General features: G+C 69.7%; 3 protein-coding genes across 6 annotated transcripts; 2 read left to right on the top strand and 1 right to left on the bottom strand.

The window, feature by feature from the left end:
- Window positions 1-845: 845 nt before the first annotated feature.
- On the bottom strand, window positions 846-6,306 carry RGS11 (regulator of G protein signaling 11). Of its 3 annotated transcripts, none has more exons than XM_056336343.1 (17): window positions 5,728-6,306; window positions 5,049-5,145; window positions 4,639-4,689; window positions 4,446-4,552; window positions 4,286-4,337; window positions 4,145-4,203; window positions 3,892-3,968; window positions 3,706-3,787; window positions 3,497-3,565; window positions 2,855-2,884; window positions 2,708-2,769; window positions 2,364-2,477; window positions 2,131-2,246; window positions 1,714-1,801; window positions 1,452-1,590; window positions 1,301-1,383; window positions 846-1,228 (listed from the first exon to the last, which is right to left on the bottom strand). In XM_056336343.1, the coding sequence occupies exons 1-17, from the start codon at window positions 5,785-5,787 to the stop codon at window positions 1,102-1,104; spliced, it is 1,413 nt and encodes a 470-aa protein (XP_056192318.1). In that variant the 5' UTR covers window positions 5,788-6,306; the 3' UTR covers window positions 846-1,101. The 3 variants fall into 3 exon arrangements, with proteins under 3 accessions (XP_056192318.1, XP_056192319.1, XP_056192321.1); XM_056336344.1 differs by having other exon boundaries at window positions 2,855-2,878; XM_056336346.1 differs by lacking the exon at window positions 4,446-4,552 and having other exon boundaries at window positions 5,728-5,765.
- A 139-nt stretch (window positions 6,307-6,445) lies between these two features.
- Window positions 6,446-10,601, top strand: ARHGDIG (Rho GDP dissociation inhibitor gamma). 2 transcript variants are annotated; one of them, XM_056338252.1, is made up of 6 exons: window positions 6,450-6,790; window positions 7,917-8,102; window positions 9,089-9,172; window positions 9,251-9,327; window positions 9,905-9,968; window positions 10,059-10,601. In XM_056338252.1, the coding sequence occupies exons 1-6, from the start codon at window positions 6,718-6,720 to the stop codon at window positions 10,256-10,258; spliced, it is 684 nt and encodes a 227-aa protein (XP_056194227.1). In that variant the 5' UTR covers window positions 6,450-6,717; the 3' UTR covers window positions 10,259-10,601. The 2 variants fall into 2 exon arrangements, with proteins under 2 accessions (XP_056194226.1, XP_056194227.1); XM_056338251.1 differs by having other exon boundaries at window positions 6,446-6,790; window positions 9,089-9,327.
- PDIA2 (protein disulfide isomerase family A member 2) lies at window positions 10,533-14,322 on the top strand. Its single transcript, XM_056338249.1, has 11 exons — window positions 10,533-11,061; window positions 11,446-11,652; window positions 11,912-12,045; window positions 12,119-12,256; window positions 12,333-12,449; window positions 12,529-12,654; window positions 12,734-12,928; window positions 13,239-13,359; window positions 13,530-13,711; window positions 13,803-13,889; window positions 14,007-14,322. The coding sequence occupies exons 1-11, from the start codon at window positions 10,533-10,535 to the stop codon at window positions 14,085-14,087; spliced, it is 1,917 nt and encodes a 638-aa protein (XP_056194224.1). The 3' UTR covers window positions 14,088-14,322.
- The last annotated feature ends 417 nt before the right edge of the window (window positions 14,323-14,739 follow it).

Here is a 14,739-nt window from a genome sequence, read left to right as displayed (position 1 = left end):
CGCTGAGCTGAGAAATGCCCCCCAGCTCCGGGCAGGGCGTCCCCAGCTCTGCGGCAGGGAAGGATGCTGCGGTCCTGGGCATCCCAAGCATCGATGCTGTTCGTTATCCCGGGTGTGGGCTGGCGCTGCTTAGTCCACTGCAGGCGGGGGGTGTCCCCAGCCTGCTCCGCTGTGCGGGTCCCTGGGTGTGTATAGGGTGGGCTGGGGTCCGAGCCTGAGCGCTAGTAGGCTCTAGCCCCCCTCTCCTTTATATAACCACCAGCATTAATCCCCTGCAGCTGGCATGCAGCTCCCAGGAAGAGAATAATCCTGCCATGAGATCCTCGGCCTCTGCTCAGATTAATGAGCCACGGGCAGGGAACGGCTCAGCTGCCAGCCCTGCTCCCCGCGTGCCACTGCCAGCCTGTGGGGCCCTGGCAGCCTCCGTTTGCTGACCCGTGGCACCCCTGGCCTTGCTCGACAGGCCTTTTTGGCCTCCCTGGGGGCCATCCGTGGCTGCACCGGTGGCAGCAGGGTGGCCGAGTACCCTGCGTGCCAGCTCCGCCACACCAGGAGAGCAGCTGGGGCTGCAGCGGGGTCTGGTTTTGCCCCCCGGAGCAAGCAGAGCCGCGGGTGGTGGCTGTGCCGTGGGCACGGGTGCCCGGGTGGCTGATTTCTCCCCTGTCTGGGGTCTGCACCCTTCCTGGGTGCTGCAGGGAGGGGAGGGGGTTTCTGCCAGCCTTGAGGGGGACAGGACACAACCCAGCCCACCGCCGTGTGCATCCCCCACCCCGCAGCTGCCTCCCTGCTCAGCCCTTCCCAAAAACCATGGGAGCCACGGTGTTTCCCCACAGGGGCTTTATTGTCTTGTGCCCGGGGGGGCGGGGGGAGGGGGTGACCCCGCACCAGGCCGGCTGGGTGCAGGCTCCCCGAGGGAGAAGAGGGTGCGGGGGCTGCAGCGGGGCCAGCCTGGCCCTGGGGGGTTGCTGGAGGGGGGTCGTATGGCTTCTCTCCTTCAGTGCTACTGCCGGCAGGGTCCCACGGCGGGGCTGGGGCGTGCTGGGTGGGGGGCTGTGGCCAAGCTGGAGGGTGCTGGACCAAGTTGGTGGGGGGCCGGGGCCTTCAGCTCTCCTCCTCGGGGACGGGGGCAGCTGGGGGGGCCCTGCTCTTCTCCTCGGTGTCACCCGCAGGCAGGAGCAGGGCTGGGCTGGGGCTGGAGTGCCGCTGTTTGCGCATGAAGGGGAAGACCCTGTGGGCAGAGTGGGGTCAGCACCGGCGGGGACCTCCCGCAGTGCCCCGGGCAGCTGGCCCCTGCCCTCACCGCTTCTTGGTCTCCGGCGGGATGACAGCCTCGGCCAGGAGGTTCCTGTAGAGCTCCGACTTGAGGAACCGTGGGTAGGAGTCCTGGGCAAGCAGAGGCGTCAGGACCCTGCCCTGCCCTGCCTGCCCTGCCCAGCGCTGCCCTCACCCACCTTCTTCATCAGCATGTAGATGTGCATCTGGGCATCGTCCATCACGTAGCGGTGGGGCGTCTTGATGCCCTCCAGCGTCCGCTCCATGGTCTTGCTGTCGATGTTCACCCAGCGTGTGGCCCCGGGAGCCAGGAACTGCCTGGGGAGTCACAGCCGGTGGTGAGCACCCAGCCCCGCAGTGGGATGTAGCACCGCGGTGGCCCTCTAAACCTTTAAACCTCTAAACCTTGTCCCCCCAAACCTTCACCCCACTGGCACTCACTGGTAGATGGAGTCCACGATCTCAGGGATGCGGGACTGCTCCCCATAGCGCAGCTCCTCGCACGCCTCCCAGAAGCTCAGGTTCTCAGCTGGGGAGGAGAACATGACATCGGGGATGGGGACACAGCGCTGGGCACCCCCCAAAAGTTATTGTGGCTGAGCACACGGCCCAGCACCGCCCCAGGATGGAGCCAGCTGGTGTGACGTGGGGCAGTGGGTCCAGGGGTGCTGGGACAGGGAGGTGGGTCGGGAGGTGCCAGGCAATGGGTTGGTTTGGTGGCGTCAGGATGGGACAGGGGATTAGGCGGTGCAGGGACATGGTGGTGGGTCTGGGGGGTGCTGGCATGGGGCTGGTGGGTTTGGGGTGTCAGGACATAGCTAGCAGTGGGTTTGAGGGTGCAGGGCTGAGGCTGCTCACCGCTGAACTCCTTCTTGAGGAACTCCAGGAGCTGTGCCCGGCCGAGGGGGTCAGTGATGAGCTCGCTGAAGTTGAAGCCCCAGCGCTCCACACGCAGCTTTGTGGGGGTCAGCACCCTGCGGGCAACGCCAGTGTCGGGGCTGGCAGGGGGCAGCCTGCACCAGCCTGAACCTTCTCCTGCGGGGTGGGGTATGAGGGGGCTGGGGGCTAGCAGCCCCGGCGTGGGCGCTCACGTGGGGGCATTCATGGCCCAGTACGTGGTGTCGTCCGTGATCCAGGGGTTGCTGGGCAGGCAGCCGGACATGATGGGGTCGTGGGGCACATACTGCTCGTTGAACTTGATGTACCTGCCAGGAGCGGCAGCTGGAGGTGGCCAGGGCCACCGGCCCACCGCTGCCACCGGCCCCAGCCACCGTGGGGACGTGGCAGGGCTGTGCTCAGGCTCTGCAATGACCACAGAGCCTCGGCTCCGCTCCCCGCTGAAGGCGACGGCAGCGCAGGCAGCGCAGCATCGGCCACCAGCCGTAGGGATGCAGGTGTCCCCGTCACCCTGACGGGGACTCCACCAGCCACTCACCCCTCGAGGCAGATGGAGGACTTCACCCTGGTCCTGGCTATGGCCTTCCTGCAGTACTCGATCTGCAGCCGGGCACCGGAGACATGTTCAGGGGTCCCTGGCAGCCCATGCCCCCTGGGAGCCACCCACACCCCTTGCCCTGCTCACCTCCCGCTTGTAGTAATCCATGTTCTTGGTCTGCAAGACACGTAGAGCCGGATGAAAGCACGGCAGGGCTGGGACATTGTGCTCTGCCATCGCCACCCTGGGTGAGGACCCAGGCACCCAGCCCCCATGCCCACCCCATAGCCCACCCGATGGCCTCCAGCCTCATCCCACACCCCTCCTGGCTCAGGTGACACAGCCCGTGGGGTGAACTCCGGCATCCACCCCCCACCCCAGTGTGGCACCGGGCCCGGGTTAGTGACACTTACATGGACAGAGGACACGGCACATGGCGCAGAGAAGAGAAAGTGGGTGGTTAGTGAGGATGGGCCCAGGGTGGAGGCAGCGTTAATGGGGCCAAAGCACAGAGAGCGGCCTGGCGGTGGCTGCCGGCAGCGTGGCTGCCCCGTGGGGATTAGGGGTGCTGGCACAAAGGGGTGATGGGTGCATGGGCAAACACAGGGAGCCCCCAGCTCAGCCAGGGCAGGGGGAAAAGCTGGACACATGGCTCAGCCCCCCAGACATGGGCACAGCCTGGGGTGGGATGGCCAGGCACCCACTGGGGCAGCTCGACACCCCGGCACACGGGGGTGGCTGTGCCCTATGCCTGCTGGCAGCCCCAGGGGTGCCCAGTCCCCCACTCACCAGCTGGACGCGGGTGGTGTGGCAGTTCCTGCGCTCAGGGCCCTGCTCCAGCACGTTGGGGGCTCCCGGCTGCAAAAAGAGCATTGTGCCGGGGGCTGGCGGGACCCCCGTGCCCTCCAGCCCCACTCCCTGGCTGGGCCTGGTGCCGGGGCACTGCCCAGGGCTGCACCTGCCAGCTCGGCACCCCTCGCCCCCCAGCCCATCCTCACCGGGGGCCGGTTGACAAGCCAGTATGCCTGCTCCTGGCAGTCGATGACGATGCGGTCACCCTTCCGCCGCTGCTTGGCCGCCCTGCTCGTGCGAAGGCAGCAGGGAAGTGCTGGAACCCTGCCTGCCACAGCACCCAAGGGTGCTCCGTCTCCCCGGGGCGCAGCAGTGCCAGGCCGTGCACTCACCGGAGCTGCTCCCTCGCCTGCATCACAACGAAGTCCCACGTGTGGTTGATCCGCTTGTGCAGGAGGTTGTAGTTGTCCTGGGGAGCGGCAGTGTCACCCGGGTGGGCACGGCAGGACACCCACCCCCTCGCCTGGCCCTGAGGACTGTTGCTGCTCCCGCACAGGGAGAGCGGGTGCTGCCCTGCAGCTGAGCCCCAGCGCCTGGCTGAGCTGAGCCCCCCCAGCTCACCCCAGGTGTGAGGGTACCGCTCACCTTCTCATGCTCGATCAGGTCCCCCTGCTTGCGGATGTTCTTCTTGGCCAGGTAAATGGCTGCAAAAGGAGCGGTGGCACCTCAGGGGGGCCAGAAAGGGGCTGCAGCCGGGGCTGGTGCCGGCGGCACGGTGGCACCTACCATAGTCCAGCTCCGTGGCCGGCCACTTGGTGCTGGTCCAGAAATAGGGGGTCTGTGGGGTGGGGGGGAGAGGCTGAGGTGCATGCTGCGGGGTGCCGAGGCGCCGAGCCGGGGGAGCCCCGCGGCTGCAGCAACACCTGTGCGGCTGGCGGGGCCGCACCTGGAAGCGGTAGGGTGACTCGTCCGCCCGCAGCACCAGGCTGCGGGGGTCTTTGAGAGGGTAGATGTAGCCGTGCTTCACGATGAGGTTACCGAGGTGCAGCGACTCTGGGGGAGCAGGAGCAGGGGCTGCGTGGCGGCTCGGCAGCCCCGCTTGCTCCCACGATGCCGGCTGCCTGTGCTGGGGCACTCACCCTCCTCGGAGATGCCGTACTTCTGGATGAGCCACTCCACGATGTCATTCCCTGGGGACCGAGGTAGTGTTAGTGGGGTGCGATGGGGTCCCCCAGACTGGGCATGGAGGGGTTCCGGGGCTGGGGCACCTTGGCACGGCATGGCATGGCGGGTGCCGAGGGGGTCACGCAGGGTGACGGGGGCCTTGCCAAGGACGTGCTGGGCTGCCCGCCCCAGCGAGCGCCCGCCCCGCTCAGCCGATGCATAATTGATCCCAGCTGCAGCGCTGAGCACCCGTGGGTGCAGGGAAGTAGCCGTATGGGGTGCCGTGGGGCTGGGGGCTGGGTGCAGTGCCGGGGCCACCCAGGGAGCACCCGCATGCCTCCCCCACCTCACCCGCCTCCTGGAGCACCCCACCGGGGGGACCCACCTGTCATGGCGTGGGGGATGACGGTGATGAGCAAGCGCTGGTTCCTCATCTTGATGCCCATGTCAGGGTCCTGCATGCTGACGATCATCCGCTCCATCTGCCGGGCGAGCACCCGCCACGCTCAGCCCCCCGGCCGGAGGCACCGGGCCTGGGCACGGCCTGGCTGCCCCCACACCCACCCGGGGCACCCCGAGCCCGTTCTGGGCACAGCCTGGCACCCGCAGCCGACCCGGGCACCCCACAGCCAGGCGAGAGGTGATGCCGGGCACCCAGCCTGCGGCATCCCTGGGTGGGGAGCCCCAGCTGTGGCGAGCGAGCCCTGCCGGAGCCCCCCGGGCCGGCGGGCAGGGGCTGAGCACGCGGCTGCGGGGCGCTGCCCGGGGGGTCCCCGCGTGGGGCGGGGCCTCGTGGCGGGACCGGTGCGCGCTGTCCCGCGGGATGCTGGCTGCTGCTCGGCCCCGGTCCCCGGCGATGCCGACCCCCGTGCCGCCGGCGGTGCCCGGTCCCCGGTGCCCAGCGTAGTGACGGTGCCCGGTCCCCGAGGTCCCAGCGCCCGGTCCCCGGTCCCCACGGTCCCAGCGCCCGGTCCCCACGGAGCTGGCGCCCGGTCCCCGTGGTCGCGGGTGCTCCCGGTGCCGGGTACCCGCTGCCCGTGGGGCCGGGGCCGGTGGCAGCTCACCTTGCGCAGACAGGGCATCTGGAAGCGGGGGTGGCGGCCGCGGGGGCCGCCGATGGTCATCGCGGGTGCGCGCCCCGCGCCGCGCCGCTCCGCCCGGCCCCGCCCCGCCCCGCCCCGCCCCGCCTACCCCGACGGGCACCCCGGTACGCGGTGCCCTGGGACCCGGTGCCCCCCCGCCCCCCTCGGGGCCCGGGGCGGGGGAGCGCGGGGCTGGCCCGGGACGCTGCCGGGTGCAGGCGCGGGGAACCGCTGTGGCTGCGGAAGTGGCTGTGCGGGCAGGGCGGGCAGGGCGCGGGCAGGGCGTGGGCAGCGTGCAGCCCAGGTGTCGGCAGGGTGCGGGCAGGGCGCGCAGTGCGTACGGGGTGCGGGCACGGGCCGGGCAGGGTGCGGAGTGCCCGCAGGGTGCGGGCAGGGTGCTCGCGAGGCGAAGGCAGGGTGCAGGCAGAGCGCAGGCAGTACAGGCAGGGTGCGGGCAGTGCGCTGAGGGTGCGGGCAGGGTGCAGCCGAGGTGTCGGCAGCGTGCGGGCCGGGCGGGCGGGCGCTGCTCGGGCAGTGTGCGAACAGGGGGACAGGGTGCGGGCCGGGTGCGGGCCGGGCGGGCGGGCGCTGCGCGGGCGCGCACGGCGGATGAGCTCACTGCAGTCTCGCCGCCCATGAGCGGCGGGGCTGGAGCCGCCCGGCGCCGAGGGGCGGGGGCGGGCGGGGGCGGGCAGCCGAGCCGCCGCGCCTGCGGGAGCCGCCGCCGCCGCCCCGCCGGGCCGCGCCGGGCAGCGCCGGGGAGCGCAGCGGGGAGCAGCGGGGAGCGCCGGGGGCAGCGCGGCGGGGGAGCCGGGGGCAGCGCGGCGGAGCCGGCGGCAGCGCCGAGCGCGGCGGGAGGAGCGCGGCCGCGGGTCCCGGCCGATCCGCCGACACCGGCAGAGCCGCGCCCCGGGCCCCGGCAGCGGCCGCCCCGCCCGGCCCCGGGGGCGGCGGGCCCGGCGCGGCCCGGCCATGCTGGGGCTGGATGTGTGCGAGGCCGGCGGGCAGCTGCTGGAGCTGCTCTGGCTGGCGCTGTGCTACCGAGGTGAGCGGCGGCGGGCCCGGGCGGCGCGGCCCCGCAGCGGGAGGGCAGCGCCCGGGTGCCCCGGGGAGGGGGCAGCGCCCGCACGCGCCGGGGGTGGGGGCAGCGCCGCGGGAGGGGGGGGGAGCGTCACCCCAACAGGTGAGCATCCCCCCGCCCCGGCGCCCGGGGTGCCGGTCAACGAGCATCTCCCAGACCCCGGGGGCCCGGCGCATCCCGGGGGGGCAGGGGACCCCCCCCAGCCCCCCCCCCCCCCGCCCCGCAGTCCGAGCTGTGGCCCCCGCGGGGGGCTGGGCGAGCCCCTGGGTGGGCGCATCCCTGGGCTGGAGCCAGCACGGCCGGGTGCCACATGCCGCGGTGGTGGCCCAGGCGCAGGGTCCTTTGCTGGGGAGCCAGAAGGGCGGCAGGGCCACCGCTCCCTGCCCCGGCCACCGCCACTGCCCTGAGCACTGCCACTGCCCCGGGGTGCTCAGCCCCTGTGGCTGGGGGCTGAGCGTAGTGGTCCCTGCCGCAGGCTGTCCCCAGGAGCTTTGGGGGTCCAGGGCTTGTGGTCAGAAGGGCGTGGGGGGTGATGTGATGGGCAGGGCACAGCCAGGGGCGGTGGGGCCGTCGCCTTCCCTCGTGCCCCCCTGCAGCCCGACACCCCCCGGAGCCACCACTTGCCCCAGTACTGGCTTTTCTCCCTGCAGCTGCCGGTGGTTGGGGTTGGGGGTGGGAGATGGGGCTGGTGGCTGCCCAGCGGGGTTGGAGAGGGGCACAGGGTGGGGACCCCTCCGGGTGATGGGGCGCAAAGGGCACCCGTGGGCCGTGGTGGTCTGCAGGCGCCCCCGGTCTGCACGCAGCACGTAGGCACCAGCTCATCTTGCTCCATGACCATGCGGAAATGCGGCCGGCGGCACCTCTGGTCTCAGCTGTGCCACCGGGCCCTGGGGACACCGAGCCTGGTGGCGTCCCCGTGGCCCCGAGCAGGGGGACAACTCGACTGCCCCACGGGGGATTGCCTGCATCCATCCCTGGCGTGTCCCAGCTCAGCCACCCCCTGCCCACCGACGGCTGTGTGTCAGGGGGTGGGGGGTGTTCCCCGGGGTGTCCCCGGGACGGCGGGACTGCCACTGCCTGTCCCCCGCAGACATCATGGCTGACAAGGAGGGGGTGACGCTGTCGCTGGAGGAGGAGGAGGAGGATGCCGATGTGGCCCTGGCGTACAAGACGCCGGAGAAGAAGAGCCTGCGGGAGATTCAGGAGCTGGACCCGGGGGACGAGAGCCTGCGGAAGTACAAAGAGGCGCTGCTGGGTGCCATCCCTGCCGCCGTGGGTAAGGCTGGGGGCTGCCCACCCGGGCTGGGCGCCCCGGCACCCCGGCTGGCTGACGCAGCCTCAGCGGGTGCAGGGAGCTCAGGCACCCCCAGCACCCGTGGGGCGTCCCCAGCAGTGAGGGCGCATCCCGGCTGGCATCGCCCGTGGGTGCTGCCTGCGCCCCCCAGCCTGCGCGGAGACCCCGGCATCCCCCTGCCGACGGGGGTAACGGCTGCCCGGGGACCCCGGTTGCCTTGGTTACGGGATCACTGCTGCAGTTGCCATAGGAACAGTTACAAGGGACCGGGAAATTCATTGGGATGACAGAAACGAGCCGGGGCCGGGATGGCACGGCTGTCGGCGCCCCCCTGCTCCCCAAGGCACCCACAGCAGCCGCCCCAGCCTGGCGCTGCCCTCGGTGCCTACGGGGCCGGGCCAGGCGGGGGGTGCTCCATGGACCCCGCACCCTGGTGTGCTGGCTGGGGGGTGCGTGAGAGCTGGGGGTGGGTGGGGAATGCGCAGGCTGGTGAGGTGCGTGCAAACCAGGGGGATGCACGATGGGGAGTGTGCAAGCTAGGGGTGCCTGTGCAGGCTGCTGGGGTGCAAGTGAGCTTCTGGGGTGCAGGTTGGGCTGCTGGGCTGAATTAGACCAGCGCCTGCCTCAGAGGATGCCTTTGCCTGCGCACGCTGCCTCCTCCTCCTCACCTCCCTTGGCTGGCACCCGAGCCAGGGAGCATCCCACCCCGGGAGGTGCCTTCAAACACCATCTTACTCCAAAGGCGTTGATGCCAACGTGGGGGGTGGCCTGAGATGCCCCTGGTCTCCTGCGCCCTGCCTGGGCTGCCCAGCACTCGCTGGCTCCTGACACCCCCACCATGGACACCGTGGCCCTTCATGCCATTAGGGGGTGTATGGGCAGCCCCCCGGCTGTGCTGGGATGGAGTTGCCAGTGGCAGTGGGCTGGGCACAGGTGGGTAAGGTCTGTGCCCTGCCGCTTGTCCCTAGATGCCAGCGTGCCCAACGTGCAGGTGACGAGGCTCACCCTGATGTGTGAGCAGGCACCCGGGCCCATCACCATGGATCTGACAGGTGAGCAGTGGGGGATCCATGAGAGGAGGAGGAGGAGGAGGAAGGGGTGCTGGACTGATGGGCCATCTCCCCTCGCAGGAGACCTGGAGGTGCTGCGGGGCCGGGCTTTTGTGCTGAAGGAGGGGGTGGACTACAGGGTGAAGGTGTCCTTCAAGGTGAGGCTGGCCCTGCTGCCCTCGCACCCTGGGGTCCCTACCCCACGGGGCCCCCGCTGCCCTGGGTCCCTGCCCTAAGGGGTCCCTGCTCCCTGTGGGTCCCTTTTCCCCTCTGTCCCTGCCCCACAGTGTCCCTCCTGTCACCCCTGGGTCCCTGCTGTCTCAGGGCCCCTGCCACCTGGGGTCCCTGCTGCCTTGGCATGTCTGCCCCCTATCCCCCCCAGAGTCTCTGTCCCTCTGGGGGTCCCTGCCCACCCTGGGGTCCCTGCCACTCCGGAAATCCTTGCTGCCCCCAGCATCGCTGCCACCCCAGGGTCCCTGCTTCTCTCAGAGGTCCCAGCCAGGTTGGGGCCCTGCCTTTCCCAGGGGTCCCTGGGGGTCCCTGCCCCTCTTGGGGGTGCCTGCTACCCTTCATACTGCTCAGTGCTCAGTCCTAAGAGGCTCAATCATGGAGAGGGGGTTCAGGATGGGGTTTTAGTGATGTGTGCCCCTCCTCCAAGGCCAGGGGTCCCCAGAGCGGTGGCAGGGGCACCATGCCATGGGGCAGCACCCATGGCACCCTGCCTTCCACCCGCAGGTGAACAGGGAGATCGTCTGCGGGCTGCGGTGCCTGCACCTCACCTACCGCCGGGGCCGGCCTGGTGAGCGCTGTCAGGGGGTCGGGGAGGGCATGGTGGGGGGGATGCTGCCCTGGCCCTGCTCACCCGTCCCTCCTCTCCCCTCTTGCCCAGTGGACCGCGACGTCTTCATGGTGGGCAGCTACGCGCCGCGGGCCGAGGAGTACGAGGTGGTGACGCCGGCAGAGGAGGCACCGCGGGGCTGGCTGGCACGGGGCTCCTACCGCGTCTGCTCCCTCGTCACCGACGATGACAAGATAGAGCATCTCTCCTGGGAGTGGGGCCTCTGCATAAAGAAGGCCTGGGAGGACTGACCCCCCCATCTGCACCCTGGTTCCCCCCCCCACCAGCTCGGGGCCGCGGTACCTGCCACCCCGGGGGACCCCTTGCTGGCACCGCCGCGCTTGCCCCGGTCGCGGGAAGGGTTGTGTGTGGGGGGTGTCTCTTAGCGAGCGGGCGCCTGCAGTCGTGGTCTTTGCAACCAAAGTTATTTTTAATTGCTGTTTTTTTTTAAATACCGATGCCCGCCCGGTCCTTGCGGCATCCCCATCACTGGGGCCGGGGCTGTGACCCTGCTGTGGCGGTGTCATGCCCGGCTACCCACCCGGTCGCAGGCTGTGCTCTTCCATCGCCATTAAACCCTACAGACTGGTCTTACTGGTGTGTCTGTGTCCCCACCACCTTGGCCCCTGTCCCCATCCCGCCGGCAGGACCAGGTCCCACTGGAGGGACGGGCAGCTGGAGAACAGCCACCTGGTCCCACTGCCTTATCGTTGGTGCCGGGCAGCCAGTAGCAGAGGGCCACGAGCCCCAGGGGCCTGGCACCACCCGCCCCGGTGCCCTTATCTGCGTCCTCCCCGCCGTGGGCACCGGCTGTGGCGAGGCACCATGCGGGGCTGCGGCACCCGGCTGGTTTGGCTGCTGGTGCTGGCACTGGCCTGGCTGGACCCAGCGTTGGGGGGTGAGGAGGAGGATGGGGCGGTGGTGGCGGAGGAGGAGGAGGATGAGGATGAAGTGCTCTCGGATGAGCTCAAGGAAGAGGACAGTGTCCTGGTGCTCCATGAGCACAACTTTGCTCGTGCCTTAAGCGAGCATCGGCTGCTGCTGGTGGAGTTCTGTAAGTGCCCCCGCTGCGGGCAGGGCTGCGGGCAGGGGCGTGGGCAGGGGCAGCCGTAGGGAACGGGTGCGGGATGGGGGGTGTGGGCAGGGGCACGGCTGTGGGGCAGAGGGGCAGGGGCACAGGGCATGCGGCAGGGCAGCAGTGTGGGGCATGGGATGGGGCCAGGGACACAGAGGCGTGGGGGGATGTGTAGCGGGGGCATAGGACACAGGGCAGGGACACGTGGCGGGGGTGGGACACGGGCCCTGGCACAGGGGACACGGGCAGGGGCACAAGCTGGAGCCCAACAGGCTCCTGCAGCTGTTACGTGCCTCAGCCCCCCCCGGGGACCAGGGACACCCCAAAGCTGTCCCCACTGCCAACACCGTCCCCTGCCCGCAGATGCACCGTGGTGTGGGCACTGCCAGCGGCTGGCCCCTGCCTTCGCCCAGGCGGCCGCCACGCTGAGGAATGAGTCCAGCGTGGTGCGGCTGGGCAAGGTGGATGCCACGGCGCAGGCAGCCCTGGCCAGCGAGTTCGGCGTCACCTCCTACCCCACGCTCAAGCTCTTCCGCGACGGCAACCGCACCCACCCGCTCGCCTACACTGGTAGGGCTGCGGCACCCGGGGTGGGGGACGCTGCGATGGGTGTTGGGGTGGGCTGGGGTGGCAGTGTTGGGGTGGGCTGGGGTGGCAGGGGGTGGCAGTGTCCTGGTGGGGGTTGCAGGGTGGCGGTGGTGGGGAGGTGACAGTGTGGTGATGCGGTGGTGATGGCAGGTGGGTGGCTGGGGGTGTGATGGCATGGGGACGGAGCGGCAGCCCGGTGGGGGGTGGCTGGGGTGACACGGGGCCCCGCTCCGTGTGGCAGGCCGCATGGACGCCAAGGGCATCGTGCGCTGGATGCAGCGCCGGGCCAGCCCCAGCGCCACGCTGCTGCACAACGCCACCACCGCCGCCGCCTTCATCAGCTCCCAGGACCTGGTGGTCGTCGGCTTCTTCAAGGTTGGCTGGGGTGGGCGGGGGTGGGCTGGGGGCTGCGGCAGTGGCCGTGGCAGCTCACGGGGTGGCTGTGCAGGACCTGGGGGGCGAGGCAGCCCAGGTGTTTTATGAGGTGGCCGGCGAGGTGGTGGACATGCCGTTTGGCGTGGCTGAGGCGGCGGAGCTCTTCCAGGCATATGGGCTGGCAGCCGACACCGTCTGCCTCTTCAAGAAGGTGAGGTGGTGGCAGGGGGGTGGTGGGGCCATGCTGGTGTGTTCCCCCCAGCCCTCACCAGCCCCTGCCCCAGCAGTTTGACGAGGGACGGACAGACTTTCCTGTGGACCCAGCACAGGGGCTGGATGCAGCCAAGCTCACCCAGCTGCTCCGTGTCCACAGCCTGGAGCTGGTGATGGAGTTCACCAATGAGGTACGGCCCCGTCCCTGTCCCTGTCCCTCTGAGGGCTGTGGGCCCCTGCCCTCACCCTCCTCCTCCTCCTGCTCCTCAGACTTCTGACCAGATCTTCGGTGCCAAGATCCCCCACCACATGCTGCTCTTCCTCAACAAGTCATCCTCAGCGCAGCTGGGGCTGCGGGATGGCTTCCGGGCAGCCGCTGGCGCCTTCCGGGGCCAGGTGAGGAGGACCCACGCTGGGGACATGGTTGGGTGGCCAGGGGGCACCCGAGCCTCAGCATCACCCGTCCTCCACCCAGGTCCTCTTCGTGGTGGTGGACGTGACCGGGTTTGGTGCCGATGTCCTGCCCTTCTTTGGCATGACAGCCGCTGACGCCCCCACCCTGCGCCTCGTCAAGATGGAGAACAACCGCAAGTACCAGATGGAGCAGGACGCCTTCTCAGACACGGCCATACGCGCCTTCGTCCAGGCAGTGCTGGACGGCAAGGTGAAGGTGAGGGATGCGGCACCATGCCAGCCAGCACCAAAGATGCTTCCCTGTGGTGAGCAGTGCACTGTTAACTCTGAAGCCTAATGTTGGCAGTTGTGTGGTGAACACCAGTCACCCGCTTGCTGACGTTTGTGCTGCCAGGCCTGAGGATTTGCGGGGTTGTTATGGGAAAGGAGGCAGGAGACCGTTGATGTGGAGACACACGGAGCTGGGATGGTGGCAGAGGGAAGAGGTGGCCCGAAAGGCAGCGCAGGAGTCATGGGGCCCTGGCGCTGCTCAGCCCGTGTTGTGGCCTTCCTGGCTGTCCCCACAGCCCCACCTGATGAGCGCAGAGCCCCCCGAGGACTGGGACACGCGGCCTGTGAAAGTCCTGGTGGGGAAGACCTTTGAGCAGGTGGCGTTCGACGAGACCAGGAACGTCTTTGTCAAGTTCTGTAAGTGCCGGGGCTGCTCTCAGCCCTCCCCGAGCTCTGCCACCAGGCTCAGCCCCCTGCTGTGACAGCCCCCAGCCCTGTCACACACCCCTCTCCGGGGGACGCTGCACGCTGATCCCGGCAGAGCCCCGGTGCCCTGGCTCGTCCCCCCGCACTGTGCCCCCCCGCAGACGCGCCGTGGTGCTCCCACTGCCAGGAGATGGCGGCTGCCTGGGAGGAGCTGGGCGAGCGCTACAAGGACCACGAGGATATTGTCATCGCTGAGATGGACGCCACGGCCAACGAGCTGGAGAACATCACCATCAGAGGCTTCCCCACTCTGCACTACTTCCCTGCGGGGCCAGGCAGGAAGGTAGGTGGGGGCACTCATGGGACCACCCTGGCTCTGCCAGCACCCAGGGGATGGGGTCACCCCTCGTCTCCCTTCCATCCTGCGGCTCCAGATGGTTGAGTACAAGAGTGCCCGAGATGTGGAGACCTTCTCCAAGTTCCTGGAAAATGGGGGTACGCTGCCCGAGGAGCCACCCACAGTGAGTGAGGTCCCCCCGCCTCGGGCCAGGGACCCCCACTGGCCCTGGCGCAGGATCCTGTGGGATGGGGACAGGTGAGGGGGTGCATCAGTCCAGCCTCATCGCTGCCTTCTCCAGGTGCCCAAGACCCCCGAGAACAGCACGGGCAGGGAGGAGCCCAGTCCGCTGGGGACAGCCGAATCCCGGGATGAGCTGTGAGCCCCATCCTGCTCGGGTGCGTGCTATAAACGACCTGGAAACAATGTGGGCTCTGGCCTGTGTCTGCGGCTCCCCCGCACCGTGGGGTGCACATTTTGGGGGGGTACCCCCGTGTCTCAGGGACACAGCAGGGCTGGCAATGGGCAGAGCCCCCACTACCCCAGGGTAGCTCGGCCCTGCACCCCCATGGAGGGGGGTGCTGCGAGGGGCCCTCTGCCTCTCCAGGGATGCTGAGCCTGCGTGGCCCCATGTGTGCCACCGCGCTCGTCCTGGCAACCCCGCGATGGCCTGAGGTGGCCAAGGCCACAGAGGACATGGCTGTGGGGGGAGCCCTTGTGCAGGGCTGCCAGGGTGCAGGTGCCAGGGACACACACGGGGTCTCTCCTTCGTGGCTTACAGGCAGCCCTCCCACCCAGGCCTGGGCTCCACAGCCACGTACCAGCCCCAGGAGCTGCTGTCACAGCCAGGGAAGGTGAGAGCCCAACACAGGGCTCCATGTGCTCCTCTTAAGCCCAGCTCGCAGCCTCTGGGACCACCCAGCATCCCCTCCAAACCCTGCCTCTGTCCCCCCTCCCCTGGGCCAGCTCCCCCAGACCTTGGACCATTCCTCCAGGGGCAACACGCTGGTCCCCTGGGGCCAGGACTTGCCCAG

This window comes from Falco biarmicus, chromosome 4 (genome assembly GCF_023638135.1).
Source record: "Falco biarmicus isolate bFalBia1 chromosome 4, bFalBia1.pri, whole genome shotgun sequence".
NCBI lineage: Eukaryota > Metazoa > Chordata > Aves > Falconiformes > Falconidae > Falco > Falco biarmicus.
This window is presented reverse-complemented; position numbering and strand designations above follow the sequence as displayed.